We start from the raw sequence: 17,018 nt of genomic DNA on the forward strand, positions 1-17,018 counted from the left end.
ACTCCTACTTATTTTCACTTGTTTCAATTGTGGAGAAGTTTGCTTGTAAGAAACTGTATGTTTGCCAAATTCAGCTTAACTCCCCTCTTCCCTCCAACTTCTTACACAGTTGGAGCTGTAAACAACATGTGTGTCTAATGAGGGAAATCAAAGTTACCAATATTGTTTGATTTTGTGAAATCTCCGTGACACTAAATGTTCCTTCTGTGGCTTTGTGGCTTTGTACCATGGTACACACATGCACACACACACACACACACACACACACACACACATATACAAATACTGTTGTTTTACTTGTGAGGTCATTGCTATGTCTCCCTTGTGACCCTTAACCCTAATTTTAACTCTGGCTATGTCGAACGGTAACTCTAACTTTATCAAACTATAGGCTAAGTGTAATGCTACCCGTAAACTTGTAAACATATCCATTACCTAATGAGGTTCAGGAAATGGCCCTCACAAGTGACAGATTTTCTACTCTAGTGGGGACATTTGAAAGATTTCATTCCAAAATGCCATATATCCATTGCCTGGTCCTAACCCGAACCTCAGACTCTTTGACTCAACTTTCCACCTGCATTAGCCTGCGACTTGGCCAACTGGATTGTAATTGGATAGCTCTTAACCACATAAAAGTCCAGGTGTATGAATTGTAATCCGATCGTCCAAACCAGCATGTGGCCGCTGAGACAGGAAGCTCAGACAGTAACATAAAACCAAACATGGACTGTCAGGATACTGGTGGATAGGGAACAACAAAGATGAGCTGTCCGTTGTAAAGGATGGGAATATTACGAGAAGAAGTGACGAGTGTGACAATCTGGTCGGGGAAAGAGAATGTGTATATAAATATGATCCAGCTGCATCAGATCTAGAGAGTCCAGATAGAGGTCTGCACGGGCCTGGAAATGAAGCCCGAGCCGAGCCCGCGACGTTCAGGCCCGACCCGAAACTAAGCCTGACTGTAACGCAACATTTGAAGCCCAAACCCGACCCGAAACCCGAAATCAAAACGTTCCTATTTAAAAGTCATAGCCTCGTGGTCCGTGGAAACAGAAATTTAAAAATACACATCAAAATCCACAAATGAAAAACGGAAATAGAAGGCATTTTTCGTTTTGCTGGTCAGAAACGGCAGGTACTACAACATTTATAAAGGACTTTATTTTCCCTTTATCATTTGTAAAACAGAAAATGAAGTAGTAAAACAAAAATGAAAAAAGCCCATGTAATATATATATATATATATAATTTTATTTCATTTATTTATTTCATTATCTATTTATTCTATTAACTAATATTGTTATTCACATTATTTTTTGTTAATTTCATTCCTTAACATTGTCTTTCATAATCGTAACTGTGCTTTGGCAGCACATGTCAAATGTCATGCCAATAAAGCCTATTGAATTGAAGGGAGAGAGAGAGAGAGAGAGAGAGAGAGAGAGGAGAGAGAGAGAGAGAGGGAGAGAGAGAGAGGGAGAGAGAGAGAGAGAGAGAGAGAGAGAGAGAGAGAGAGAGAGAGAGAAAGAGAGACAGAGAGAGAGAGAGAGAGAGAGAGAGAGAGAGAGAGCAGCGCTCAGCAGAGGGGGGCTGTGTGCGCCCAGCCTGTGTGACACAGAGCTTCAGGAGAGAGCGAGGAGCATAAAACATTGTGCTTTTTTCCACGCATGAACAAAAAAAAAACAACTGAGCCCGATCCGACCCGAGCCCGAATTATTTATTTAAAAACCAAGCCCGACCAGGCCAATAGCCGACATACAGTCTTGAGTCCCGTCAGGTTCGGGTCGGGTTGCAGACCTCTAAGTCCAGATACACGACACATGTTAATGCAGGTAGAAAGAGTCTGGGGATTTCCTTTGATGTTTCCAACAGCAATAGCGTCACTATTGAGGAGGCAGGTGTTGTGATTGGAGCGTTTTCTTTCTGATTCATCTTGTCATTGTCAAGAGAGAGAACTCTACAAGACACAACCTGCTCCATAGCTTACCAAATGATACCAAAAAACACAGATCAGACGCACACACAGACACAATTCATAATGACATAATGAATTTCCACTGTTGCCTCTCTCACTTTACCTGTACCTCTAGATTCACACCTGTCCTGGTCGGCCAATCACAGAGCCGGCGCCGTTAACGGCACCCAGCGACCCGATGGCGTCACTTTCTTCATCATTCAGGGCCTGGCCAACCTGGGGGAGGAAAAGATGATTCTGTTCGTCATCCTCCTGTTGGCTTACGTTGTCATCCTAGGCGGAAACAGCATGATCATCTTTACGGTACATACAATCTGTCTATCAATCTATCTGTCTATTGATCTATATGTTTGACTCTGCCTGTCTACCTGTCTCTCCACCAATGTACCTATATTTCTATCTGCCTAGATCACAATAAGGGGAAATGTTATATGTCACTGTTTGAATGTTGAGCAGTGCAGGTCAATGTAGAGAAGTACTTCTTCAATCTCGGAACCCATCGTCTATCGGTCTGACGACAATTAGACTCTGGGGGCGACGGCAAATATTTTGGGGTTTCCAGTGGAGCCAGCGGACATCCGGGCCAAGACTTCCTCTTCCGTGCGCATTGTTTACAGTCCGATTAGCAACTTGAGACGCGAGAGTCGAACGTTTCTCCACACAAAACACAAACATCGATACTTTCTGTAGGTGTTTTAGGTCCGGACGACATTTCGGCTAATCTCTATAAACAGATATCTGCATATGAGACTCTCAACTCCAGCTCCATTCTCGGGTCTCAAGTTGCTAATCGGACTGTAAACAATGACCGGCGCACAGAAGAGGAAGTCTTGGCCCGGATGTCCGCTGGCTACACCGGAAACCCCGAAATATTGGCCGTCGCCCCCAGAGTCTAATCATCGTCAGACTAGACTGATAGATGATGGGTTTCGAGATTGGTACTTCTTTAACTGAACCTGTGTCAGTGAGTCTGGATGCCATGGCATGACCAAATCATTCAATCTGCTTAGTTCAACATTTCAAACACACAGATGATTAGATATTATTGAGTGCCCCAATTACCCCAATTAATAGTGACACTGGGAGTAATCAGCTTAATATTTCCATTACAATATTTAGGCCTACATGGTAAACATTTAGTAAGGCGATTTCTCTACACGGTTCACATACATTTAGAAAAAAAAATCAGTCTATTGTTTTGTTTTTCTGTTTTTCTCCAGATCACAACTTAAGTAAGGTTATCGATTGTGGTTGCAATTCAGCCTGTGTCATACCTTGATTAAAGTGATTACAGTGTTAGACATTGATCAACCGTGATCTCTCTTTCTAACACTGTCAATTCCACTTGACAGTCTTTCTATAAATTGGCAATACTGCCAGGCTTACTGGGCAAACTCAGCAAAATAGACGTAGACGTACTCATCGTCTCATCCTTTTTCTCAAGAGTTGTGTTTCCACATACAGGTGTGGACTGATCCGAAGCTCAGCTCTCCCATGTACTTCTTCCTCCACAACCTGTCATTTGTGGACATGGTCTACACCACAGTCACCATCCCCAACATGCTGTCTGGCTTTCTGACGGACACTAAGACCATCTCCGTACCAGGATGCTTCCTCCAGATGTACTTCTTCATTCAGCTGGCTGTTACGGGCCGCGGCATCCTGACCGTCATGGCGTACGACCGCTACGTGGCCATCTGCAACCCGCTGCGCTACACCGCCATCATGACCCGGCCTGTCCGCCTGCTTCTCGTCACGGGAGCCTGGGTCTTTGGCGGTTTCTGCACGCTCCCAGTCGCCACCATGGCGTGGCAGCGGCCGTACTGCGGCCCTAATGCGGTGCGCCACGGCTGGTGCGACCCGTCGTCCGTGAGGCGGCTGGTGTGTGCCGACACCAGGGTGGACAGCATTGTGTCTCTGTCCTTCGCCCTGGTGGCGCTGCTGACCACGGGAGTTCTCATCCTCAGCTCCTACGTTCTGATCGGTGTTTCGATATCGAGGATGGGTGCAGCTCAGAGGCTTAAGGCCTTCGGTACGTGTGCTGCCCACCTGACTGTGGTGTCAATCTCTTACGGCTCTGCCTCCTTTGTATACATCTCCTACCGTGTGGGCAACTTTCGTCCAGAGGTATGTGACTGACTCTCATGGTCCTCCTTTAATGTTACTTCACTTTCACCTACAGTACCTCTCTTGATTGTCATTAATGGTCAACCACTAAAACTGGACACTCTGACCTGTATTCAGCATCAGTCTTTCACTTTCATTTTGAAAAATAGTAAAATTTCTAAAAAAAAATCTTACTTCTCGCACATCTAGAAATGAGGAAAGGTAGATCAGGCCATAAGATTTTATTCTGTATCACATGCCGAAATGTGAGGCATCACTTATCTACCACATCTTACACTAGAAAGGCCATGAGCTGATATGACTGGACGTAAGTTTCTCAAACATTGGAAATGCTACTCTCATTCTTACATGACTTTTCCCAAATATTTCGGCTTCAAAGTTTTCAGAATTCAGTATAAAAAAAAAAAAAAAAAAAAAAACAAGTTGGAAAGTAAGACAGTTTTTGCAATTTTATATTTACAGGTCATTGGTACCCATGTGTGACCATCTCTCCCTGGTACATATGAGTACTAACATACCTTTATAACAATAGTGCAATGTATATCATACAGGCTTTAAATACCTCTCATCTAATGCAAGCAGAGGTCTCAATTTGTATTGTCATACACTTCAATTTAACCCTATAGCTAATGGGGAAGTTCCCTGGTGTGACTCTGTGGAACTCCATTGTGAAGCAGGGAACTGGGGCAAAAAACACAACTGTTCTCAGTCAATCCTTGTTTGTTAAAAACAAAAGTCTTGTTTTTCTGTAGGTGCGCATCATCGTGTCTGTGCTGTACTCTGCCCTGACTCCTTTCCTGAACCCCATGATCTACAGTCTGAAGAACAAGGCGCTGAGACAGTCCATCAAAGGGACTTTCTGCAGGTACAGACCCACTGCTGTATCACCCAGGAAGCAAGTCAACGCAGTGGCCTGACTGCAAATAAATAACCAGCCACTCTGCTCATCTGTGCTTCCCTTTATTACAGCTGATTCTTTGTTAAAGGAAAGGGACACAGGGAAGGTTAACAGACATAAACACGCTTAACCATGCCCACAACAGCCTGGACTATACAAGAAGAGGGTATTTCACAAAGCAGGATTAGAAAGTTAGCCAGAGAACTGTGAAAAATATTCTGATATATCCTGGTGATAATGATTGAAGTCTGTAAAAAACCCCCATAAATAATAGGTTTTGGAATACGTTTCTGTCATGCATCAATTTCAGAGGAGTTCATAACCAAATTTCAGAAATTCATAACATTTGTTTCTGGAGAATTTGATTAATCCTGCTTTGAAAAAATACCCCCCCCCCCCCAGTTTTGCTATAACTGGTGTGGGGAAAAACCAGGAGAAACAGAGTAGCCAGCTAATCCAACATGCCTTGTGCTACACTGAGCACTGGACAACCTCTAATCCAATGAAATTATGTCAGGGTATGTCTAGTTTTAAAAAGGGGCGTGGCCAACTGAAGGAGAAGAGGAAAGAAAAACTACTTAGCACAGCTAGCTAACTTAGCAGGACTAGCCAAGCGATACTTTGCAAGGAGACCAAAAAACAGTAAATAAAAAGAGAAAAAAGAACATAACATGCATGTCCCTTGCCCAGTGACCAACTGTAACAAAAAAATTATTGTCTTACACAAAATATAGCCAGAAATAAGGCAATACAACAGCTTATTATTGCCAGTGTTTGCTTTGTGTCATTTTCCCTGTTGGAAAAAAAAAAAAACGCCTAGACGAGCAAAAGCTGATTGGTAGTCTAAGCTGTTTTTTGCTGGTCTCAGCTAGGCAGAGATGGTTTGATGCTAGTTAAGAGCAGAGAACCGCTACGACCGGCATTAAAGTTCCCAAAATATATGCTAAGTTGTTCACCTGCTAAACCATTTCATTCATTTCATTTCATTTATAATTAATGACCACACGACCGAGGTCGGTGGAATTTGCTTTCGGTACAGCATGGTGGGTAAACTCAATTCAACAGTGTCAGTAACATCAAACATAGACAGATATCAGCATCACATTAGACACATGACTGGCACAACAGACAGTATACACAGATCACCACAAGACAGAAGTCACAGACAATATTTACAAGATTGACCCAAGAGTTTTAAAGTGCAGGTACATCTGTCAGGGTTAGTGAGAAGTGTTCAGAGTCCTTATTGCAGTGGGGAAAAAACTGTTTTTAAAACAGGATGATTTGGTGGGCAGGGACCTACAGCGCCTCCTAGAGGGCATCAGTTGGAAAAGGTGGTGAGCAGGGTGAGAGGGGTCAGAGATTATTTTTTTTGCTCTTTTGATTGTGCGTTTGTGATATAGTGATTCAACTGATGGGAGGGAGGTGCCAATAATCTTGAATGATTTATTGATTATGCGCTGCAACCAGCATTCATTGTCAGAACACGCCCAGCATGAGGCCACCAGCATTTTCAGCAGGGTTGTCAAGCAGTTTGGCAAGTTGACGTACTTGCTAGTCATTCGTCCTCCTGTTCCAGCTGCTGTCTTTCTCTTTCACCAGTTTATCCTGTCGGTTGTGCAGAGGAAAGTTTTAATAAAATGTAACTAAAATGCTGCTGCTGGGGGGGGGATACAATTAAAAAGTCTCTCATGAGAAGCCTCTTGTTCTCTTCTTCCCCTCTCTTTCCATCAATTTCTTTAAACAGTTATGTGTCTAGCTATAGCTAGCCCCACTGGGACTAGCACCACACGGATATTACAGAGTCCTCCCATTAAAAACCGCTCTGAAAACATTCTTTGCGGCACTTTGACTTCATTTAGGCAAGGTACCCAGACCAAAATTTGCCAACGCTTTTCTGTTACACGAGTAAAACGTATTGTTTGAAAGGATTTGCAAATCCTTTCAAAGGCCAGTGTAGTGCCAGTCCCAACGGGGCTCAGCTATAGCTAGACCCAAACTTTGGCTAGTGTAAAGCTGTTGTATGACAGTTGGGTTAGGTAGCTAGCTAGCTGCTGTTAGGAGTAAAAACTGTTAATCATGCCAGCACAAAGTGGAATTTTTACTAAATTATTCACGCACTCCAAACAGAAAGTTCCACTCGTCCTGTTGTCCACATAAGTTTGTTCCAGACTCCTGAATCGCATCCCGCCAACTGATCAGCTTTTCTCATGCGATTCAGAGAGTCTGGCGTGTCCCTCGTCAACAGCTTGTTCTCGCTCGGAGAAACAATCGAGCCAATCAAAGTTTGAACAGTTTGTGCAGCGGGTTTTCATTAGATAGACCTACTTGTTTCATTGGCGTTTCAGCAGAATAGATTTCTTGAATTTGAAATGTGAAAATAACGTCAGAGCGGCTGGACACCTCAGCCACTACTGACTGGTTTTGGGGAGAATACAGGCAATTTCATCTGAATATCAGACTGTTCATCATGTTACCGGTGCGGGAGATTTATGCTGCATTCACGGAAACTTGGAAATTTGGAGCACTTATGGAGATTTATACAGTAGCCTATGCTACATTCAACACGTGACATGGGACCCCCAAGTTTAGATTTATCTTTCTTATGGGGGTCCCTTGTCCTTTTTGAGGGGGTCCTGCCTTTTTTATATCCGCCAGTAGATAGTTCAGCTCTGACAAAACCACAAACTCTGAGAAGAAGAATCTGAAAGCAGAATCTGACCCAGAAACCACAAATCATCTGGACAGGGTGAGACGGTCAGCAGATGGAGTGAAGTCTGAACTCAGTATTTAGAGATGAGAGTCTGAAACTGTTGGCATTGAACGTTTGAACTCAAACTCTGGTTGTTGTGACATTTGAAATACCTTCCACTACTCACTGTCACTCCTAACTGTGTCCCAAATGTGATTGATGATAATGATGTGCGAGTTATTATTAGTCTCACAATAAACTCAGCATGAAACAACATCACGGTTTGTTTGGGACCGGCCTTTTTAATTCACCATGACACCAGAAATCACACTGCCGACTTCAGTCTCACTTTTTGAATCATAAAACACAGCTACATTACATATTTTGCAGTCAGCTGATGCTCTTCTTCAGAGCGACACACAGTGAGTTCAGTGTCTTCATCAAGGTGGTGAACTCTCACTAATGCCGTTATCTCGAGATCACAAGTTAATTATTTCGTTATCTCGAGAAAAGGAGTTTTGTTATCTTGAGATAACGAGATAATCAACCTGTTATCATGAGAAAACAAAGTGTTGTTTCCTCTTATTACTTATAATGTTTATCAGAGATCAGGAGTGCCATGCCAGCATGCATAGATGGCGTCTTGACAACTGTAGCAACTGATTTAAGGTGAAAATGTCAGATCAAGGAGTATCCATTATTGATCAACACGTCAGACTGTACTTCAATCAAGGTCTAACACAGACAGAAATTGTATTGTATCTTGTTTTCTCGAGATAATGAGATAAATTAACCTGTTATCTCGAGAAAACGAGCTTTGTTATCTCGAGATAACGAAATAATTAAATTGTGATCTCGAGATAACGGCATTAAAAAAAATTGTTGCTAGCATGGCCGTTCTCGGCTTCTGTACTTTTCAAAACAAAGTTACAAAAAATAAAATCAAACAGGCAGAAACTAAAAAAAAAAAGACAAGAAAACAGAACAGAATAAAGCAGAGACGATAGAAAATAAATGACAGCAATAAAATCAAAACAGGTGAGAGAAAAAAAAATATAAAAAGGCTTTTCTATAAAAGAAGGTTTTGAGCAGGGATTTAAAACTCAGCTGTCTGATAGATGATGGAATCCACAAGTCAAACACGTCATTACTCTCTAGATGTTAAAGGTCCCATATTATTCAGTTTTCATGTTTTTGTTTTAAGAATACGTGAGCTTAGAATTATAAGGTTCTATCTGCCTTCAGGATAGTTCTGAGATATTGAGCATCAAAGTTTTCAGCATCCATTGAGTTAAATGGAGATGGGTCCTTTTGTTTTAGAAATTACTGACTAATAACAAAATAACACCACACATATGTCAACAGGCACTCATAGAATAGTTTCAGTCAGGAACACTCTCGTCATAGATTTAACCATTTATTGCAACAAATGGAAATACAGTTATGCTTGACGCTGAGGGCTCCGCTCTTTAGATGCTCCCTGGATTAGCCAAGCAGCATGCTAAGCCAAAACAAGGAGCGCAATGCAGAAAACCCCCCCAGGGTATACAAGAGTGGGCCCAAAGCAAGACATTGAATACAATTTTAACCTTTGAGCCATGTTAAGACTCTGAACTAGAAAGGTGGAGGCTGGGGTGGTGGAGGCAAAGCTTTGCCAGCAGCAGCAGCGGTGAGTGAAGCAGCATTGGTGTAGCAAGGATCAGTGTAGAAGGGAGTCATATTTAAATGGACGGCCTTGATGTGGGAATGGGCTGTGATTGGTGTATGACTGATTAGAAACGCTGCGGGCTGTCAGCTGATTACAGCTGGGGCATATGACTTTCATGTCCTGCATGATCTAATGCAATGCTTCATTTCATGCGACTGACTCAGTTTTGACAAAAAGGTCAGATAGAACCTTGTAATACTAAGGTCACGAATAGTGTAAGTTAAAGTCACAGCCCATTTACTTCTCGCTACATCTAATTTACATTTCCCCCAATTATTTTGCAATGCATGCTGGCTGTAGTTAGTTTTTTAACATTTACTTGTTTTTAAAATCCAAACTTTACAGTGTCAAACCGAGCTTGAAATGAACTGCTGTTCTAGCTAAATAAAAAGCTGTGGATGTGACAGTAAAGTGTTTCTGAGGATTATTTCCTATCAGCTGACTGACAGGCAGCAGAGCGGAGCGTAACGCAGAGCTCAGCTCAGTGAGGAGAAACAGGAATTCTGGCTTCATGTTTCCTCTGATGGATTCTGTCGCTCTGTGGAAATTGTTTTTTTTTTACTGGACAAGAATGAATGAAGGAGGAAAATGAGCGCTGAGATCTGATTATCCTTCAGCTTGTAATAAATTCTTCTTCACTGGTGCTAATACAGAGATCTATAACAGTGGGTAAATTAGATTATTGAGTTTGCATGATGTTTATGAATCTATTACCATTTCTATTATATATGAATATTTATGATATAAAATATATCACTCCTATCCCTTACTTTGAATGATATGTAAGTGAAATTGAACCTTGATGAGAGTATCCATTTGGTATTTAATACTTCTGGGAAAGGAGATAATTGCAATGAAATCAATTATGATTTCCCACAAAGAAACATTGCAGCTTAAGCAACTGAAATATCTTTCAAGTATTATCATGAACGGTGTCAATATATGCAGATGCTGAAATACCAGACAGAAAAAGAGAGCAGTTTTAAGCTTATAAACTCCCAAAGAAAAATACAGCTATTCTGTAAAGTGCAGCTAGGTTGTTTCACCAGAATCTGAGCAACAGGCAGGTTCTAACAATGCTAGGGGCAACAATTATTCTTATAACTTTCAAACTGCATTTATTATGCACATCTTCCACTTATACATTAAATAACTTAAATTCAACTCAATTCATTTCACACAAATATTTTAGGGAGCAAAGTAATATTAAAGAAATATTTCCTTTAAATATTTCATATATTTAATTTCCCGTCCATTAGAGCCACTTTATTGTTATAAAACATCTTGAAAATCCTCTGTCTGACCTCTTTAATTTGCAGACCGTAGATAGCGGGGTTCAGCGCCGGAGGCACCACATGGAACATGATGGACGCCAGTTTCCCATGGTCCGACCACTGAGGGTACCGATGCAGGACCAGGGGGGTGAAACACGAAACCAACATGATCATGTACACGGCTAGGTGTGTGGCGCAGGTCTGCAGCGCCCGGCTGTTCAGCACCCTGCTCCTACTGCTCACGCACACCATGGCGATCCTCAGGTAGGTGAGCGCCACGCTGCCGATGGAGGAGCCCAGGATGACCACGGCGCTGCCCAGGCCGTAGATGTGGTTCCACAGGAGGTTCTGGCACGAGAGCTTGAACAAAGAGGCGTTGTCACAGAACGGGTTGAGTATAATCCTCCTGCAGCGCGACAGGCGGATCGTGAGGCCGAGGAGGATCGCTACTGAGGCGAAGGCCACGGCCCAGGCGGACACGGTCAGCCTCAGCACCATCCTGTTGGTCATGATGGTGGCGTACTGCAGCGGGTTGCAGATGGCCATATACCGGTCGAAGGCCATGATCATGAGTACTGTGTGAGAGGTGCCTGCGTGAAAATGAGAACAGAACGCCTGAATGACACAGTCGATGTAATGAATGTACCGGTCTGCGCTCGCTACGAAAACGTCACTCAGCAAACGAGGAATAATGGCTGTGGCCCCAAAAACATCATTAATACTCATGTTGCAGAAGAGCAGATACATGGGCTGGTGGAGGCTCCTCTCCATGGAGATCAGGACCACCAGGCCGATGTTGGACACCATGATGAAGATGTAGATGAGGAGGAGGAGGATGAAGGCAGGGAAGGAGGACTGGGGCGTGACCTTTAACCCCTCCAGCAGCAGCAGATCTGCATTGAAACTCTGGTTCTCCATACTGAGAGTTCATGAAACCTGGTGAAGAGACAGAAAATATGTCTTTGCATTTAATACCAAAAAAGATGATAATTGGTGAGCTTGGAGCTATACGTTTCTATGTGAATTTTATTTTATTGACTAAGTAGCTTATTTGATTATTGGAGACATTTTGGTTTTATACAGAATTTACGAATCGTTTATATTGTATGAAACGTAGTATTTGTATATTACTTGTCTGTTGTTATTTTTATTGTTATATTGACTCTTTGACACTGTGCTTCACCTGCTGGTCTTGCCCACAATGGAAATAAGTTTTGGACTTTCTTGTGTTTTATCCTTGATTGTTTTTTAACCATTTGCATTACATTATATTGTATATATGTAACTTGTTTTAAAATGGTGAAATAAAAAAAATAATAATAAAAAAAAATCTGGGTGGAGTGCAGTTCTGAGAAATTGAGCATCAAAGATTTGACATCCCAGCTGGCAAAACTATCACGTACTTTCTATCTTTTTAAATATTTAACCCCAAAAGGTTTTCAAATCTGCTCTTGTCTGTCTTGTGTTTTTCGTTATGCTTGTCCTACATCATTTTGTTCACCATTCTTTTTTTATCGTCTTTTCATCTTTTATCGGCTTTTTATTGTCTCTTTATCGGCTTTTTATCATCTTTTTATCGTCTTTCTATTGTCTTTTTATGTCTTTTATCTTTTATCTTAACTCTATCTTAATTTTATCTTACTTTTATTCTATTATTTTATTTATTTTAGTTTTCATCCTACGATTATACCACTATTTACTTGAATGTTTGCTCTTTTCCACCTGTGTCCTCCTGTTTATTATTGTTTTATTGCCTTTTAAATTCATAATTTTAGTATTCTACTTTTATTTTGTCTGTCAAAGCACTTTGTAAACTCTGTTTTTAAAGGTGCTATATAAATAAAGTTATTATTATTATTATTTATTTTTGGTTATTTAGATCTAGTTAGGCTCATTCTCTGTAAAGTCCTCTGAGACATGCTTGTGATAAAGGGCTATATAAATAAACAAACTTGAACTTAAAAAACAATAACCACCATGCAAGTATAAAGTAAAATAAAAAAATCCTGAATATGTGGATAAGTCAATAAGCCGATCACAGAGAATGAAAATCAAATAATTCCCTTGACAACTTCACCAGAGGAGAGCCTGAAGTGAACCTGAGAGCCTAGTGAAGTTACAGAGGGACTTTGAGTTACTCAATTTTGAAAAGAAAAAAAAGGTCAAATAGAACCTTATGATTCCAAGCTGACAAATTATGTTTCTACAGCACATTTCTCAACGGAGCAATAGTAAAATGAACAACTGAAGTGAATGTTTCATTCCCAAATGAGATATACACTCACCGAGCACTTTAATAGGAACACCTGTACACCTGCTTATTCATGCAATTATCCATTCAGCCAGTCATGTGGCAGCAGTGCAATGCATAAGATCATGCAGATCCAGGTCAGCAGCTTCAGTTCATGTTCACATCAAACATCAGAATGGGGAACAAATGTGATCTCAGTGACTTTGACCGTGGCTGCTGGTGCCAGGCGGGCTGCTTTGAGTATTTCTGAACCTGCTGATCTCCTGGGATTTTCACGCACAACAGTCTCTAGAGTTCACACAGAATGGTGCGAAAAACAGAAAACAGACGGAAACGCCTTGTTGATGAGAGAGGTCAGAGGTCAGAGGTCAGAGGAGAACGGCCAGACTGGTTGGAGCTGACAGAAAGGCTTCAGTAACTCAGATAACCTCTTTACAGCTGTGGAGAGCAGAAAAGCATCCCAGAATGCAACACGTCCAACCTGGAGGAGGATATCACTTTGGCAGCCGGTTGACACTGAGCTGAAAGCTGATACCTGCCCAGTATTAGTAAGGTGTTGCTAATAAAGTGCTCAGTGAGTGTATATCCACGATTTAAAAAAAAAAGAATGACACCCATTCTCCCATATTTGACTGCTGGCATGATCTTGAAGCACATTATGGGTTAGTGTTGAAGTTCTAAAGACTTTGCTTAGGAAATATTTGTTTTTGAGGACAGAATTTCTGATTTCATTCATTTGTTTTTCAAATATTGCCTGATAAATATTATACTGTATATATTTCAAATGTTTATGGGGTGAATATGGGGCCGTTGCTGGGCCTGATTCAACTGAAACACAGCTGAAACTCCCAATGCTCAAAGGAGGATTCACAGATTAAAGGAGATCTCTGCTCTATATTCACTCTGATGACTACACTCATCACCCATACATTCTGAAGACATATTCCTGAAAAGAGCGAAAAATACAACAAGATCATGCAAATAAATGCAAATAAATATTGAAACAATTTGATACGCTGTTGGAAAATCTTTTTGCAACAGTGAAACTCACAATGCAGGTCTGTTGCATTTAGTAAAACCATAGGGAAACAGTTCAACATTTAAATCTCATTTTCAAATCTCAACAATCGCAACACTTACTTTTGCAATAAGATGCTCAACAGCTGACTATATTCCGAGTTTCGTTGCATTTCGTTTTTGATTTTTTCCAACTTGGCATGAGACAATACGAACATTTTTTTTTGTTCATCAATATTTAGATTTCATTGTTTCAAAGATTGGTTTTTGCAACAAAACATAGGGTGTGCTATGCATACATACATTTAATGAACTATGTAAAATATAATTTCTCAAATTATACATTTTGATACCCTTCTAAAAGGAGAGAGAGAGAGAGTTTGTGTGTGCGTGTGTGTGTGTGTGTGTGTGTGTGTGTGTGTGTGTGTGTGTGTGTGTCAGCTTTACCTTTGGTGACGCACACCTCCTCCACCCTGGACCAGAGGTGGAGGAGTCACTTTTTATAAGGCGTCTGCTGCTGCCGGCTCATTACATCACTGAACTGTCGCTAGGCAACAGCTTCTGACTCGGCCTCAACATCAACAGCCACTGTTAGTGTTTCTGTCAGCTCATGTTTGGGTTGATATTTTTTTGTTTAAACTCATGTTTGAGAGAGATCTTTGGAACAGCGGCAATGTTGATGTTAACACTACAGGAAACTGAGATCTGTGATTTCTCCAGAGTTGTGTTGTCTTGTTACCTTTTCAGATTTAATAAAGATTGCAGAAGTTTAAAAAATAAGCATTATTCCAGTATGGAGCTTTGTCACGTAATTGGATGATTTTTTTCCCTTAGCTGGAGTTATTCAGAGACACACACATATAACAGAGTCTGGAACACCTATAAAAAGTTCTTCCTTCATTACATAGCAACAGTTCATCACGCCTGTGAATTGATTGGCTGAGAGACATTCAACAGAGGGTGGCAGCCGCCATCCTTAGCTTCCAGGTAGGAAAATATTTTATTACAGAAATAAATACATCAAAAGTATCCACATTAATTGGTGCAAGGTTTTCTCCTCCCAAACTAATTTAATTTAAGGTGCCTTTTATTCGCTGGTGGTGATTCTGCACCTCCCGCACAAGGACATCCGTTTCCTCTTGAGAGAAGCTCCATCATGGTGGGACAGAGCGCACTGCTGTTAAAGGGAAGGAAAAGAGGCGATTTAATTGTTTGTGACTGATGCCAGCCCCTACACACCTACTGATTATGTATTCCTCCTAATCCAACGCCATCTCTAACTGTGCTGCAGCTGCAGCAGCTGCTAGTGACGTCGGCACTGCAGTGAAACCAGACCGACGGGAGATGTGATGATGTTGCCAGATCTCGCGAGAGTGTGTTGCTGAGACAGAGACAGGTCTCCAACAAAGTTAATTTTCTCCTGATTTGTCCGTCTGAAAAATGCCATTTTAGTGTCAGAATGTTGGGAAGATATGCGGCTTGTGAAAAATGGGTCCAATATTTACTTCGGTGACTATGGGGCGAAAGAATCGGTCATAATCTGTTGCTCACGCTCACTTCTCCCATTGGAGTGAACAGACTCAGGACCTGCCGCTAGTCTCCTAAAGGGGCGGGGCAGTGGAGAAACCCACGTGACACAGATACAGGAAATGACTCACAGTGGCGCCGTCTCGTTTCTAAACCGTCTCTGGTACTGAGCTATCAATAGTAGCTCTATCTTGCTCTAAAAATCTGTCTTAAGGCTGGTTATTATAGCACCAAAAAAAGGAGTGAGAAGGAGGTCCTCCGTTGATTTGAATGACTGACTGTATCTGTTTGCTTTTTTTGCAACCTCACATTTTAAATCATTTGTCAAACTAATTTTACGTACACATTCACAAAATATTGCTTACAACTAGACTACAAATCTTTTCAATTCAATTAAAAAAACTTTATTTATCTCCAAGGGGCAATTAATAAGGGCTTGCACAGTAGGACATAAAATACAACCACACAGACAACAACAACAATAAAGTGCAAATCAGCACTATGTGCAAAATGTGCAAATAAATACATACATATGCAATATCATAGCAAGGAGGGGATGCATAAGGGTCAAGTTAAAGATGATCCAGCATGAGGTTGGCTGATAAGTGGGGACGGGCTGAGGAGGAGTTTTCTATACATTTACAAATTATGTCTGTTTGCTTCAGTCTTTTTTACACATTCAAATACATTCATCCAACATTTTTTCACATGTTCCTAAATGGTGATATACAACTGGAAGTCTCAAATTATTTGGAAAAAAATATTTTCACAAGCTCAGAATCTTTTATGCTGTTGAATCTATCTGCATCTGTCTCTGTTCTCACTGTCACTCGACCAGCCGCAGCCAGCTGGCTCAGGACCGACATGTTTGGTTTATTAGGATCCCCATTAGCCACAGCATTGCAGCAGCTGTTCTTCCTGGGGTCCACAAAACAGACTTTACATAGTGACAATGCAGCCATCACACTTACATCATAACACATAACATTACAAAATAAATAGGACAAAGACTAGAACACACACAGACAAGACAGGCTCAGACAATTCAATAATCAGAATATATGAAATAGTCAGTTTCACTCCAGTGTCCCAACACATTTCAAATCATAATACGGTCCATTTCACACTAGTATTCAATACAATAATCAAAATACATGAAATTAGTCCGTTTCACTCCAGTTTCCCGGTCCACAGACTCAGACCCACGGCCACAAGACACATCAACACAATCAAACTCATATTTGTATTTTATTCAAAACTTAGCCAAACTAGTTTCTACATCTTTTCAACGTCTCTAGTCAAAAGATGCTGTTTTACTAAAATTTTAAATCGAATTTTACCTAGCCTACAATGTCTTCTCTTACCTTAGTTCAGTCAGCATTAACACAGGAACCAGCATTAACACAGGAACAGCCACACACCTATGTGTGTGTGGCTGTCTTTTTGCCTTTCCTCACTTTCAGGCACCTGTTGCATGTAGTGATCTTAGTGGACATGGGTGCTGGCCTAGCTTTTGTGGATGCTGGTTTTAGTCTCCTGGCTA

General features: G+C 41.2%; 2 protein-coding genes across 2 annotated transcripts; one reads left to right on the forward strand and one right to left on the reverse strand.

Moving 5' to 3' along the window:
* Positions 1-725: 725 nt before the first annotated feature.
* LOC139660174 (olfactory receptor 5J3-like) lies at positions 726-5,025 on the forward strand. Its single transcript, XM_071538247.1, has 4 exons — positions 726-732; positions 2,097-2,284; positions 3,446-4,108; positions 4,861-5,025. The coding sequence occupies exons 1-4, from the start codon at positions 726-728 to the stop codon at positions 5,023-5,025; spliced, it is 1,023 nt and encodes a 340-aa protein (XP_071394348.1).
* A 5,613-nt stretch (positions 5,026-10,638) lies between these two features.
* On the reverse strand, positions 10,639-11,598 carry LOC139660175 (olfactory receptor 52D1-like). The gene has a single exon (XM_071538248.1). The coding sequence runs from the start codon at positions 11,596-11,598 to the stop codon at positions 10,639-10,641; it is 960 nt and encodes a 319-aa protein (XP_071394349.1).
* Positions 11,599-17,018: the final 5,420 nt, after the last annotated feature.

Source organism: Centroberyx affinis, unplaced genomic scaffold, assembly GCF_046629955.1.
Source record: "Centroberyx affinis isolate AG114_WGS23_722 - 3 ecotype Tasmania unplaced genomic scaffold, CSIRO-AGI_Caff_v1 ptg003233l_1, whole genome shotgun sequence".
In the NCBI taxonomy this organism is placed as follows: Eukaryota; Metazoa; Chordata; class Actinopteri; order Beryciformes; family Berycidae; genus Centroberyx; species Centroberyx affinis.